Here is a 15,603-nt window from a genome sequence, read left to right as displayed (position 1 = left end):
TGCCGTTTATAAACAATCCATAAAACTAGAATTTTAATTACCAGGCTCCAGGGGATTACTATGCAAATATGTGCTGCATTAAAGAGTTTATACCCAGTAAAACTGCCGGAAGAAACAAGGTCAAGCCAGCAGCCACATGGGTGATGGTCACTGGACCTGGTCAATGGGGATTTAATCTACATGTTTATGGCTATTTGCGTTTTGACCTCCGCCAAGTCGACACCATTTGAGAGATAAGCCATAATTTGATTAAGCCGGCCACCTTCCCACCCAGATATGTGTTTATTCTCGCCCCTGCAGGCCGCTGCACCCCTTTTTGTGTTAAGTGAATAAAAATATGTAAAAGCATAACTCAAACACGGTCCACACGGACTTAGGCGCATCGCCAGAGCGCTCTGGGCCGTAAAACCCGGGCATAAACTGCGGTCAGCTTGACCAGGCATGTGTGAGCGGCCTTGTTTAACCAGCGATTATGGAAATGGTCCCTTGCCCCCAAAGATTCGCTCGACCAGATAGCTCGAATGACACGTAGCGGGGCTGGACACCAGCGCAGCAGAGAACCGGGAAAAGGACACCAGCAAGGACCCGCATGAAGGACGGACACCCTCTAAAAAATATTTGTTCACACATGTGGGCGGCAAAGGACAGGCAACGTTGGGTGGCGAAAGCCACGTTCTCTGCAGTCACGTGTGAGATTCTTTTTTCCCTGTGTGCCGCCCCTCCTCCAAGGACATAAATTGCACTTCCTGGGAGATGTTTGTGCACTGAAAGTTGTATGCTGATGCTGTGAGTTGGATATAAAAAGGTTGAAACAGAAAAGTACTTTGAGTCATTACAATAGTGCTGCCTTTTGTTCAATTCCAATCTAATGCGCATGGCACTTAGAAAATACCTTGCATTGAATAATGGGATCGTAAGTTACCAACGTGCTTCTCTTTCAGATGTCTGCTTTTTTTGAGTGCAGCTGTGATACTTCCCTCAGCGCTATTTAAACTAAATCAAGTCCCTGTATATATCAGCGTCAAATTGGCAGCCAAAGTCTCGAGTCCCGACCCCAACGGATGAAACATAAAAATAATCATAAACGTTTATCACATGGCCAGCGGACAATGCAAAGGATGCGGAAGGCGGGGCAACAAGAAGGGATTTGATGAAAAGGATACCGACAATTGGAGTCCGAGGAACCAGAAGAGGAACAGAAAGGAAGACGGAACGTGATGTTTGGTCGCATGCAGTCGGGGATTCGATGTGGGTCACATCCTCACCCGGTTGACCGGAAAACTGATTGGGGATCGTACGGGAAATATAATATTGTCAAAGAACTGCGAGTGATTGTGATACATGTACTATTCATAAACGAAAGTTTTAAAGTATCAGGACAATTATCAGTTTCATAAAATATGCAAAGAGGCATTTTAACTCTTTATCTCCTGGATACAAATAATAATATACTTTTCAGAAACAAGATCCACTAGCCGACCCCCACAGCCGAAACTGCAATTTCAATAGCCGGAATTGCACTTAAGTGACTTTCAACTGGCAACTTCCGCTTTCCATTCGCCATCGAGACATTGGCAGTCAGCAAATCACGCCGCATCACATAATTTCCCACCACATGTGGGTGCTTTTCCAAAGGGGCATGTGTCAACATTGTTGGCGAAACAATGAGCACTTAACAAGCCAGAAGCAACAGTGATTTCACCTTTTCGCACACGAAGACCAATCTGAGTGCTGCCAACCGCATGTGAGAAGTCTCCTTTGGGCCGGCAATTAAATTTGGCCAGAACGAAAGGGCCGCCGACCGACCAGCACCCACCAAATGAGGGTCATTACGCTGGCCAGTTCTCGGTCGGCTTATCGATGGGTATTTCCATGTGTAGTATGTTCTTTCTGCCCGGAGACATTGTTGTTCTCCTCCTGGATGTGTGCTAATCTCTTAATGCGTTTAGCGCACATTTCTATTTGCTTAATGAATTGTTACCGAATACATTCATTACCGAATACACACTGCCGACTCGCCGACTTGCTGCTATTCATTTATTCACTGCGCCGGGTCATTTGTCGACGTTTGTCTTTTGATTTAGAACGGTTTGGGGTTTGGCTTCGAATCGGAATCGGAATTGGGATTGGGATTGGGACTGGATAGGGGTATGTGTACGGGTTTATTCCGATATCGAACGGTGTTGAAGAGTGGAAAGCGGGTCAAAAGGGGGGAGGAGTCGGGGGCAGAAGTTGGCCATTGGGGCAGCTCAATTAGGTTGATTGCTCGGCGCGCTGCATGGTCATGGTCAAGTTCCTTTTTGGTCCAAACACTGCACAAGCGCTGAAAAACAAATACATTTCATATATAATTCTATTTACCTGTACTTCTGTTTACGTAGATACAATAGTTATTCAGGCATATTCAAAATGGTTCTCTTACATTAGGGCCTAATATTTTTAGGATGCTTTTCGGTCAGGACTGCACTCAATATTCCCCAAGTCCACTTCCAAACCATATAAATATGTTATGGAGTCCATAGATGTGGCCATTAATGTCCACAAGTAGAGCCCATCATTCCCTTAGACAAGTTTCAAAACAATACTTTCGGAAACAATATAGATGCGCCTCGATTACCTCCACCCACATATGTACATATGTACATCCGCCCCGAAAAGCGATTTCCATTTCAAGATCACGCTCCACTACACAGAAAGGAGGATGAAAATAGCCAAATCGAAGTCAGCAAGTGACTTACTTTGGCCCTCAGTTCTTGTGTAGCTTTTAACTGCCGCCACAACATCTATCTATAAACAATAATTTTATTACCCCGGTCGCAGTGGGCGGGGTGATGTGAGCGATATGCAGCGATTGGCTACGGCATAAATTACAATCAAAATGAATTGATATGCGTGTTAATAAAGGGGAGCCGGGCACTGAGGAGGGCAGACAGGACCGAAACGGGAACAGGAACAGGAACAGGAAGTAGTCAGCTCGGCAGCCACCACGGAATGGCGGCATTTCGATTTTACGCTTTTATGATTTCCCGGATTCCGGGCGGCGGAGAGGGGGAAAGCCATGCGGGGATGCAGGGCATGGGGAAAACTGTGTGCGTCTGAGTCTACGGGCCTCTTAATTAATAAGCCTGGCCAGAAGTTGTGTGTGTTTGTTGGCTAAATATTTGCCCTGGCATAAATTAAACCCCAATGTGCGCCCAGGTACAGTCGCACCCGAAACACTCAAGCGTCGATAACACATAGAGGAAGAGAGAGAGAGAGAGAGAGTGGCGAGAGGTGGACAATCGAGATATTCAGCTGCAGATTGTATAATTATCGGGGCGGTCTTAATGGCAGTGTAATTCAATATTAATTAAATCATCAAATTGCATTTACAGCCATCGACGAGAACAATAAATAAATTAAGCGGCGAATTGACGGAATGCTGATCCCTGCAATTGATTCAGTTTTTTCCTTCTCGAGTCGAGTTTATTGCCAAATCAGCAGTTTCAATTTTGCGCAAAAGTTTTTTGGTTTCAATCAGTTTTTAAGTTGCTTGCTCTGATAACAATATGCTGGCGAAAAACGCAAATTGATTTATTTAACAAAAAATATATAAAATATAAATTGTTTTGCAACCTCATTATGAGCGCATGTCGCGCGTGCAATTCGTTGTAGTTGTGGGCATTCGCAGTGAAAGAGCTCTACTTGAAGTCGCTATTTTGCCGAGCAAATCAAATTTGTTGTTATTATTGTTAATTTTTTGTTTTAGTTTTCCGCCTTGGGTTCATCGACCGACAGCTTCGACCTCAGAATGCTGACACGAGCGGTTGAAAGTCCCCCCTCATACGCCTCGTGTTGCAATCTCCGGTATAATTTACTATTTTCATTATTTTTACATATTTTCTAATCAGCACTAATCGAGTATGCCTAAGGTGATACGTTTTCGTGAGTAAATTAGTCTCAGGAAAACTATGTACGATCGCCGCCGATCGATCAATGATTAATTACAATCACGACGGGGCCGAAATGCATTTTAGTTAGCTATTCTCTTAGCCATTTAACTAAGGATCTAATTATCCAATTAAGTATATTTCGGAGCATCTGAAGACATCCCAAGCCACATAGTTAAAGGAACACTCATAAACACAATCAGAATATTACCCCGTTGAATTCAGCACCCGATCGCCGATCACAAGATCCCATTTCACTTGTCTGACTTTTGTAATGTCTTGGGATATCACTTATACGTTAAAATATCTATATGCATACGAACAGCAATCGGAACGTGAGGAAAGCCGTTGTTTATGTTCCCACGGTTGTTGCACCATTTCGAGGTAACTGAGAGTCTACAAATAATCAGAACATTATTTAAATGTCAGTGTTTACAAGACGAGATTCAGAAAAGCGGTATGAGTGCACATAATGTTTCATATTTTATTATAATTTGTATTACATTGAGTTAGTTTTGAAACTTGTCGGCTAGTTTATTACGTATCTAACACTGGTTCCAAGAATACCCGCCATAAGACCCCATCTTCTAGGACTACATCTCTCTGGGGTCTAGACCCAAAACACTCTTATCAAAGTGCTGTGGCTTATCTTTGAAAGATGGCCTGCCGCATTCCAAGCGAGATTCCAGGAACCTCATGGAGCATATTAAAATATGCATATCCGATCTTAAGCCGTGTAGAAGTGTACTCATTACTCATCTAGCTTTTAGCGGTTGCATTCTGTTTGTCTTTTTGCATAAGCCAGTGCAACAAAAAGCGAAAATGAACAAAACAATAAAAGTGCCGAATCGGCGGAAAGAAAACACCCGGCTCGGAGCGAAGAAAAAACAATAATACCAAAAGAATATAATACACCGAATGCAAAGCGAAAAGCAAAAGTTAATGGAGGCAAAAACAATTTGGAGGCACCTGTGTCGCCAGCACTACCTGGTTCTTGCCATTCGGATCTAGATTGAGGCTTCGGCGGCGACGGCGGGGCATTTTCCAACTGGCTCAACCTTCTGGCAAACCCACTGCTCACCGAAGGTTGCCCCAGAATAGTTTCGCCCATCTCCCAACCCAACCCAAACCAAAGCAAACCAGACCAAACCGAAAGCCACCAAAGCCATTCGAATAGTGGACACCGCAGCTCGCTTTTTGGCCCAAATCAAATTCAACCAATTTGTAATGGCCGGAGTCGCAGGCGAAGGCAAATGTCTTCATATGCTTTATGCTACGGCTCGCCTCCTCCACTTGCCTCTTTTTATGGGCCACAGCCAATGAACCGGACAGGCATCATGCAGGGCCCACACACATGGACGCACACCAAGCGCCCTAAAAACCTACCTTCACACCGAAGACCCAAGTGCTCTATCTTGTGGGTCAGGACATTGAGGTATTATTAATGCATCTATAGTAATTGTGTCTGGTTCTTCCTGGATTCGAGATGGGTTCATATAGAACTTGTGGTTTGTGATATGAAACAAGTACATATTACACAAAGATACATCGAGTATATCAGCACCCATACCTCCTAATAGCCATAGCCCTACTTTATTTAATGTGCTCTATTATGTATTGATTATTTATTCAAGTCCAACTCATTAGCTGAAGTACAACTCGCACGAAATTCGGGTTTGGCTTCTGCTGATTTGTAAATAGTTCGTATAACCCTTAGTTAGGGCAGAAGAAAACGAAAAATCCGAAATGTGATTTAATTTATTATTACAAACGTTAGAGGACTCGAAGTCGTCCATGTCCATGTCCATAGAAACTCGGAACTTGGAGCACTGGAGCGGGGTGCAAAGCGATTTACGGCAGGACATCAATACCACTGGGAGCAGAGGATCGCGGGGACTGGCAAATGAGTTCCATTTATATCATTGGTCATTACGGAAATTATGCGACGCCGAAGGATTTCGAGTCCGAGTCGGAGTCCTGGCCACGGAAGCGGTATAAAACGATAAAGATACATTGCGAACGGATGTGCCAGTATGAAAATCGCCCCGGGGAAGTTCGATAGACGGGGCTGCATGGCCAAGGTTGTGCGGAGGAGATTGGACCTGGGCAGGGGATGATACGGAACTGACACTGACCATTCACCAGGCGGCCGGGGTGAAGTCGTAAAAAACAGCCACGGCAGCCAGCACATCAATAAAAAACGCAAGACAATGGACCCAGTTTGATGGGATGAGAGGAGCGAACTCCTTGCAGGAAAGGAAGGATTTTTACAAGATGCCAGCCCACAGATTAGAAATGGGAGGAATCCTAAGCAAAGGAGGTGACAGAAGGAGATTAAATTTATACGATTAACATTGTACGTTGTTCGAATTTCGCGCGACTTACCCATTAGGATACCAAGAAAAATAGGTTTGGCTAATCTTGCTAAAATTTAGTATCTACGAAGGTGGATAGTTATATGGAAAACCTAAAACTGGAATCGTTGTATGTAATTCCTTAAATTCATAGTGTCTAACCCCATTGGACACCCACACACATGAATGATTGATAGGACTTGGTCGAAAACTTTTTGGCACTTGTCCTTCCTTGCGATAAATTTCCCTTTTCGGTCGCTGCCAAATGTACGAGATTTACGAGCATATTTTGGTGAAAAACTTTCGAGGACCCAACAAAGCGACAACTAATGAGCTCCTGGAGGACTTGCTCGCCGCTCTTCATTAGGCTAATGAGCAGAGTGACGCCGCAAACTGCTGCACAGCTAATGTGTTAACATTAACGATTTAAGGTTAAAGTCGATCGGAAACTAGGAACAAAACACACCCCATTCCCGTTCAATGTCAACGCTACGTGTTTGGCATGCAAACCCAGAGAAAGGCGGAAAATCGGGTGGACCCGGAGTAAAAGTAAAACGCAGGAGGAAGCCCCCCAATCATTCGGCCATGCGATTACATGTGTGAACTATCGATTGAATTAAGACCAGCCGGAGCGGATGGGGGCGTATGCGAGCCACTTAAGCGTGTCGCTCGGCGCCGCTTCATCCTCGTCCTCGTCCTCATCCTCATCCTCATCCACTTGAGGAGCATCATAAAAAACGCACCACCCCGCACAGCAGATAGGCCAGGAGATATTCCGCACGCCGCACCATCCGATCCCATCGCTACACTGAGGGAAATCCTTCGTTTTTGTTCAAGCATTTGACTCCCTGAAAAACGGGCAAGATTTCGGATTTTCAAACAAATCGTTTAATACGGAGTAAAATAATTATAAGATAATAAACTTGTTCTATGCCCATATTATGTTAAAATCACTATTCCTTGCTGAAACATATACCATTAGTCATGGTTTTAGATATCAGAGCAAGAAATATGTGAGATGTCTTCTTTAAGTCACTTTTAGATGAAACATGCCGTCTGCATTTTTGTCCTCCCTAATACATATTTTTACACCTGACTGACACTCCTTTTTTCGCAGTGCACGTCTCATCAAACCCGTCACACGTCGCAGTGCAGGCATAAAAAGAGTGTCCCGAATGCACAGCATAATCAAGCGGTGTGTGTGTGTGTGTGGACCATAATAATGTTGACAATCATCCCAGTTGTCCGAGATGGTTTTACTTTGGGCTTGGGATCTGCCCCTAAGCACTGATTATGCCCAAGATGAACTTAGCCCATGGCCATGACAACTTACCGATTGTCATTGCCGTGTCTATAAATTTCATTTGACAAGATGCCGGCCACTCTACGGCGCTTCCCGAAGTCCCAGTGCTCTGCTGCTCATCCACTCTTGACATCCACTCAAGCTGCCTGCTCCCGGGACTTCGCTCGTGTCTGGCCTCCGGCTCAGAATGTGAAAGGGAGTTGGCGGAGGAGGAGCTGGGGGCAAGGAGACTCCCTGTCGCCGGCGATTTGCATCAGAATTTCATAATTATTGTTTAATCTGCACTTGAAGCCGAATCCCGAAATGTCGCAGATCTCGAGAGAAATGGGAGCATGAATTGCTATCGGATTGGTTGTGTGCCAAAAGGCCTGCGTGTGCACTTAATAAATGTGACAAAATAATGGCCGGGTAATATTTAAAATATAATATAGCTCTGTTCCACTCAGACAAGATTAGATAACCAATTCCAGGCAGAAGAAGCAGTGTATTTCAACAAAAAGAGCAATTAAATAAGTTATACCATTGATGAACAATAATGTAGAATTTAAAGTTCCTTTTTAAAAAGATACATATCCTGTGCCCATCTTGGATGCAATGTTTAGTTATTTCCTTAACCTCTGAATGATTTTCCTAGGAATTATGATTGTGTCCGAATCAAATTTTTTGTTGTCTGCCAGTCTTGATTCTTGATTCCGAATTCGGCTACAGTTATTTCCATTTTATTGCATGCTCGGAAAAAAGCGAAATTTGACACTTCCTGCTGGCCGAGAATTAAGCTAGAACAAAAAAATAAGTAAAGGGCAAAATAAATCAAAGAAAAATGTCCACTTGACTTGATGGCCATCGCCATCTCTTGGGCCAAAAAATCCAAAATTCATCAAAAACTCTTGCGCAACTTTGCGATCGAGTGCTTTCGTCTGGTTACATAAACTCCCAACAGATTCGAGTTCTTGGTAGGGCAGGAAACCCATATAATAAAATAAAAATAATAAATTCAAGACCCGATTCCGAAAACAGCGTCGCGGGCGACACCGCAAGAAGTGAAATCAATATTGAAATGAAAACAAACAGGCTAAAAGAACCGATTTTTATGAGGGACTCTTAACAGGCAAGGAGGTTTGGAATGTGACAAAATATGGCCATATCTCTGATTATTGCCGAATTACGCCGCCCCAACTGCATGCATCCCCTTTTAGGGCCGGCAGATGGCGATTGATCTGATGCTGATCCCCATGTCGCAGATTGTAATCCAATGCTGCACTTCGGCTGGAGCTCCTACTCCTCCAGTGCTCCTGCATGCGCCGTTACGCGACCCAAGTTTGTTGACAGAAGTTATCGGAGCCCGGAGGGATCGAAGTGTTTATTTTGATTCTTAAACTGTTGCCCGCGGTGGTCGTCATCGCTGGAAGCCCATTTATCCATGCCGACAGACCACACAGAGAATCCACTTCTCGGAAACCGTCGAGATGGGACCCCAAATCTATGAGGCAAGCTGAGACCTACGCGGTGGTTTCTAAAACCCAGATATGAATGAGATATACATAGATACGAGTATATATGGGCCATAATGGAATACATCATGACGCAGTGGAATACTATGAAAAACTGTGTTCAGACGAAGATCCCTCTATATTTACGAATTTGAATGTTCCAATTATCAATCAGGATGCAATAGTTTATTTGCTTTCAATAAAAATGTTGCACTCAAACTGAAATCTAACGTCAACTAGTCAGATTGCAATCCATAAGAAACCCTTGTCGTTGTTTGAAATCAAGACTTGTTCATTTAATTCGGTGGGCGACATAATTTTACTCCAAGTATGCGCTGAAAGGGAAATGACCAACAACACACAGACTTTGGTTTATTAATTAATTTAGATTTATTTATTACTAAATTGTTTTATGCACACTTATCAACTACTCACAATTGTTTTTAGTTAGTAATTAATCTTTAATCTTCCGGCTCAGTATTCGTGTGCTTCTTCTTGTTTCACAAAGACAGAAATCTGAATCCATTCAAAAAATCTTAAATTTACAGAACCTTCAGCTTTATACTATACGTAAGTGTGTGGGTGTATGTACATTATTTTCCATCATCGTTTTCAGTGCTCATTACATTGTATAGGATTTGTTTGTTAGTTTACTTCAGTTGAGTTTTGCTCTTCGGTTCGATCCAGTTTCATTTATACATCGGTTCTTCCAGTTTGCGGTGTTTAAACGTAATACAACCTTTAGTTTTATTAGATGTATGGCTGCTGAAGGGTTGGAGTTTTGTGGGGGTGTGGCTAAAACGGAAACGGAAACGGAAAGGGAAAGGGGAAGGGGATTGGGAAACACGGCCTCTAGGACAACTATCGCATCTATGATATTATAATTCGCTTCTGTTTCGCTTAATACTAGTAGAGAAACTAAGGCTAGAACTAATCAACAAATAAGCGTGTGTTACTAACTCGTACTTTGTAATAATGTAGCGATTGATAATCAGAAGCTGCTAGTTAATTTACCTTTTTGTTTTTGTTCCTTGCGTTTATACAATGTTTGTCCTTTATACATACGAGTTCCAATTAGTTTTATTTATAATCGATCTTTGCCTTAGTCAGACTGATAATCAGCAAAAGTTCCATCCACGCGCACTCTCTCTAACTTTTCTTTCTGTCTCATCTATCTCAATCTCTGTCGATCACTTTCCAAGTTCTCAAACTGATATTCATCGGAATTTATTGTCGCAATCAGAATAATGGCGAATTAAACGCTCGAAAAGCCCGAATCAAAAAGTTTATAGTAACATAGTTCAACAGAATTCATCGAAAAACGACTCATTTTTCAGCATTATTAATTAAATGGAAATGTTTTTAAATTAGTGAGGAAAAATGTGCTTAATGTAGTGACCTAATGTTATCTAAATCGCGTGAATAAATATCAACAGTGGTGGTAATGGGAATGCACTTCTCTTGAAAATCAAACCTAATTACTAAATTAATTTAAAGAATACACAAAAATGGGGATAGCTTACAATAACGCTTAATGTAACATAAATCATTTTGAATGGATAACAAACAGAATTTGAATTCTGACACCTAACCGTTTGGAAACGCTTTAACAAACATTTTTAGAAAACATGTTCTTTCGAGCGGAGACTATTTGAAAAACATTCTTGGAATCGTGCCAATTTACTTTACATTGTATCTAGGAAACGCTCATGGAAATGACCAACTCTTTGGGAAGTACCTTAAACTCGGAACGCTTTCTACTTAGTTGACCAGCTGCTGGGGATTCCACTGTGGACCCCGATGCTGGAGATGGAGTTGCTGATGGTGCTGCTGCTGCGAGGCGGACGATGAGGGTGCGGATGCGGATGCGGAGGAGCCGCTGGCCACTGCCAACTGGCGTCATAGGTAGAACTCCGGAGAGCTTTGGCTATCGCCGCCGGCGGATGTACCTCCTGGACCACCATTTGCCGCGCGCTGCAGACGCTGCATTAGGGCATCCCGCTCCTGGCAGACTCTCGAGTACTCCAGCTTCAGGCGGTGCAGATCCTGGTTGAGCACCCGGTTGGCCTTCTCCAGCTCGTGGCGCTGATGGAGTCGCTTAGATCGGCAGTTCTGGGCATAGCCGCGATTCTTCAGAGTGCGTCGCTTCTGCTTCAGACGCACTACCTCCTCCCGTGGGCATCCGTGGAGTCGCTTGTTCAGCTCCCGCACCGTCAACGTGGTCAGCATGTCGTCATTGAGGCAATCCTCCAACGTGGCATTACTGTAGGCACCCGAACAGGTTCTGGGCGACATGTTGTTCGAGGATCTGGTCGAGCTGGCGGAGAGTGGGCGGCAAGGTTGGAGGGCAGCCCGTGTGATGACGCAGGAGCCGCCACCCACGCTGCCGGGTCCACCGCTCCCGCTTCCACTGCCTCCTCCGCCCCCGCTGCTGCCACTCCCGTTGCTGGGCACTTGGGGCAGACAGGTGGGCGTCAGGGATCCCGAAGCACTGCCGTACGAATTCGAATGCATGTTGATGGGCGTCAGATCCAGATTGTGGAAGTGGTGGTGATGGTGATGCGGATACTTGCTCTGCTGCAGCATCACCTGGTGGGGATGACCGCCGTGTCCATGCGGATGATGCTGCGCCTGCATCAGCGGCTGTCCATGATGGTGGTGATGAGCTGCCGCCGCCTGCAGGGCGTAGTCCCGCTGCCTGTCCCACTCTTCCGCCTCCTCCTGGGAGCCCGGATAGGGCAAAGGTCGCAGATCCAGCGGCTGCTGGTCCGCCCGGATCGAGTTGGTCAGCCACATCATGTCGTGGCTCAGTCCGGCACTCACCGACGCTGCTCCGGCAGAGGCAGCAGCTGCAGCGGCGGCGGAGGCGGACACGGACACGGAACTTCCCGGTGTCCTGGCATAGTGGTGTGCGTAAGTCTGAGCCGGACAGCTGCTGCTGCCCGTGGGCGAGCCCACTACGGGCGGCGTTTCCGGCGGCGTTGAGGGCACTCCGCCCGGAACACCCGCTCCCGAAGATGTGTTCACCAGAATCGCCTGTCCGGGCAGTGGACCATACTGCTCTGGTGGCGGAGAGAGCGGCTGCAGGCGGCGTTCGTCCATGTGCCACTGGTGATGGCCGGAGAAGGACCTCAGCTTGATGTGCGGCGATGGAGAGACCTCGACTGCTCCGGCGGGTTCTGGTCCGGACAGAGGCAGCGAGTCCGGCTCATCATCCGGATTCGTGGGATCGCCGTGAATCGTCGTCCATTTGACCGCCACCGGCTGCGGCGGACTGTGATCCTCGCGCTTTACATGGCCAAGGGCCGTAACCTGGGACGCGGCGCCGGCTCCGTGCGCCTGGCCAGCTCCATTTCCGCCCACTTCCAGGTGGTGCAGATCGAACTCCTGCACGTACGTGTCGTTTATGGTGGGATCTTCCATTTTCATTGGATCGACCAGGGACCGGAGAGGGTCGATTACGGGTCTCACATGCAAGGGAGTGTCCGTGCTGATTGGTGGGTGGTGGTGGTAGTGGGTGGTCTCGAAGGTCAACTACGCGATCGGGGGCACGGAAGCAGACACTGGCGCTTTTCGCCTGGGGCTCAGCTTAGTTTTATCTTGTTCTCAGGATTTATATTACGTTTTTTAGGGTTTTCCCTAGAATCTTTCAGTTATTTACTGAAATACTTTAGTGTTTTTTTGGTTGCCGGCTTGTTAAATTTCGTTGTAAAAGATTGGCTTGATTTTTTATGATTTGAAATGTAAGTATGCTTCTATTAAAGCGATCACTTCTCGCACTTTGGGGCTTAATTCACTTATAAGCTCGCTCTCTTTCCAATTTTGCTCACTAATTTCGCGAACGCGCGTCCAATGTGAAAGAGTTAACGGTGGCGACTGAACTCCGGGTCCGGTTCAACTACGGCCGGACTGAATCTGACTGGAGGGTGGCTCTGCTCTGGAAGCTCTGCTCTGGATGCTCTGCTCCCTGCAACGCGCAGCGCGCGCACACCCATTCCCATTCCCGTTCCCAGTCCCATACCCACAGCACACCCACACACACCCATTCCTTTTCCCAACAGCCGACAAACAAAACGACTTGCCAAAACCAAAAAGCCGACCAGCACAACAACAACCAAACCCGAGCTCGAACGCCATTCGCTGATGGCTTTTTGCTGCGAAGGAACTCCGGCTGGAATCGTGGAAATGACAGTTCCTGTGGAAGGAAAGGGGCGGAGGGGCGAGGAAGGCACTTGTCCGCAAGAGAGAGCGGCAGAGAGCGAGCGCACAACAACAACAGTCAAGCCGGGAAAGCTTCGTAGATTCGGTGCACTGCACAGTGGGGTGGAAATAGCTAGTACTTGTTTGAAATAATTAAATATTTTTATATGCAAATTCTGGCAGCTCGAATGATCGCGAAACATTCTTGTAATTGTTTAAATTTGTTAAGTATTCTTAGTTGGAACCACCAATAACACATACCAAAAAGCCTACTTAACAAGCCAAACAAATTCAGCTCAACCTAAAAGCCATACAAAAGTTTTAATTCGGTGCAGTGCCTCATAATTTAATTGCTTTTAGTCGACGAACATTTGAGAGCACATATTAATAATTAACATATTAATATATAACATATATTACTAGCAAGCTATTTAATGAATAAAATAACTGAATACTTAAACATATAGCAATAAGTAATATAAAATAGCTATTCCTTTGTTTAGGAAATCCTGGGTACCAATCTCTGGACCACTGTGCAGGAGCGCAAATCTATGCTCTGGGGTTCCACTTTGCTGGTGGTGGAATGGCAACCGTTGGTGTGGCTGCTCTGCTGCTCGCTGTATTTTGGCGGAGCTCTTGAAGTAGGCGTTTTGAATTGCCATGGAGCGCATAAAAAATGGCACACATAGACACACGGACACACCTTATGCTGTCGTCGGCTCCGCCCACTTTGCCGCAGTGTGCGTGTGTGTATGTCGGTGTGGCTCTCCCAATTTGCGAGTGTGTTGGTGTCTGAATATTTATGAGCAACTACCACGGAAATTCCCACATAGCCCCATTTGCCGATTTCCAGTCTCATTTGGCTGGCCATCGCCACGAGCAGTCGGAGATGGAGATGGATGTACCCATATGTATATCCATATAGGAAAGTATCTGCAGGAGTGGGTCGCACAAACACAAGCACATCCACATCCACATCCACATCCAAATCCACGTCCACTGTTCCATTTTCCAGTGCATAAGTCAATGGGAGATGTTTTAGCCGAGATAAGTCGCTCGATTTGTTTTGGCTCGTATATAATACACTGCCCACTCCATGGGCATGTGTGTGTTTGCTTTGGCCAAAGGATTCCATGGTGCACAGGTGCATTTTTATGCTGAGCCAGCGGAAACGGAGCACAGACCTTAGGAGCCTCCGACGGCCCAACTTGGACACGGGCTGCTCTTGTTTTACTTTAATTTGGTCCCCTTTTTCTGGTTTTGTGTTTTGAGCAAATGTTTTGTCTTCGCTGGCCAAACAGATTGCTCTGATGTAATATTGTTGTGAGATATCGGAAGGCTTCCGCTTTGTTTGTGCAACAAGTTCTGGGTCTTCGGAAGGTGGACAGGTGTGGGTATGCGGACTGCTATGCCAATCCACCTTTTATATTAGAAGATTCCTAAAAATTAGAATGCTTTTTGTTTGCATATTTTACAAAAGATCTATGGTGCCAAAAACCACAAGGGCAGCGATTTCGAGAAACCCAGATGCTAACTCATGTACTCATTTTAAAAGATTTCTGCCATTTTAAATTGTTAAATTTAAAATGTTATATTAAAAGTGTTGCTTTAGTGTTGCGCCGAGAAAGATATGATGTTTTTAATATTATTGCTTATCGCCTTCTTAGAACAAGGTTCACCAAAATAAGCTTGAACACTCTTTTTTTATTTAGGGGAAAGATGAACATAGTTGAGGCAAACCTATATTCTTTGAATATTATTTATTCTTTAACTCATTCGTTAGCATCTATAAAATATATGATTTTCTGTTACACAAATGTTTTTAAGTATTTGTTGGGTGTATTGAAACTTTTTCTATTCGCCAGTGGAAAATTTCAATGAACTCCTTCCCCCAGAGAACTATTCCGTACTTGGTTAGCTTGCAGCCGCAAAAGTGACCACAAAACTTTGTTCCACTTGCTGCGACAACTGGGCCTTGTAGCCGAATCCACCTCCCACCCCCACCTCCCCCTTGACATTCCGGGCACACCCATTCTCCACGCAATTGTTGTGTCGAAAGAAATCGGCAAAGGGGCATAAGGGGCGGAAGATGGGATAAAACAGGACTCTCTGAGGCAGCAGCCCCTCTGCCAGCAGGAAAAACATAAAACAAAATCAAATCAACTGCTGTGGGTGGGAGGAGCGGGGGGAAATGCAAAGGGAAGTGAGAGTGGGAAGGGAGAGGGGGAGGGGAGTGCTGGGCTTCATTGAAGCTTGTCAAAATTAAATTGAACACAATCGAATTATCCTCTGTATGCTCCATTTGGTTGTCTGTGCTGATTTCCAGT

The 15,603-nt window shown here is 45.2% G+C and overlaps 1 protein-coding gene across 1 annotated transcript; it reads right to left on the bottom strand.

Moving 5' to 3' along the window:
• Positions 1-10,975: 10,975 nt before the first annotated feature.
• LOC6549646 (transcription factor MafB) lies at positions 10,976-13,064 on the bottom strand. The gene has a single exon (XM_001974215.3). It carries the CDS (start codon positions 12,503-12,505, stop codon positions 10,976-10,978), a length of 1,530 nt encoding a protein of 509 aa, XP_001974251.3. The 5' UTR covers positions 12,506-13,064.
• Positions 13,065-15,603: the final 2,539 nt, after the last annotated feature.

The sequence above is a fragment of the Drosophila erecta genome, unplaced genomic scaffold (genome assembly GCF_003286155.1).
Source record: "Drosophila erecta strain 14021-0224.00,06,07 unplaced genomic scaffold, DereRS2 tig00000092-arrow-pilon, whole genome shotgun sequence".
Lineage (NCBI taxonomy): Eukaryota > Metazoa > Arthropoda > Insecta > Diptera > Drosophilidae > Drosophila > Drosophila erecta.
This window is presented reverse-complemented; position numbering and strand designations above follow the sequence as displayed.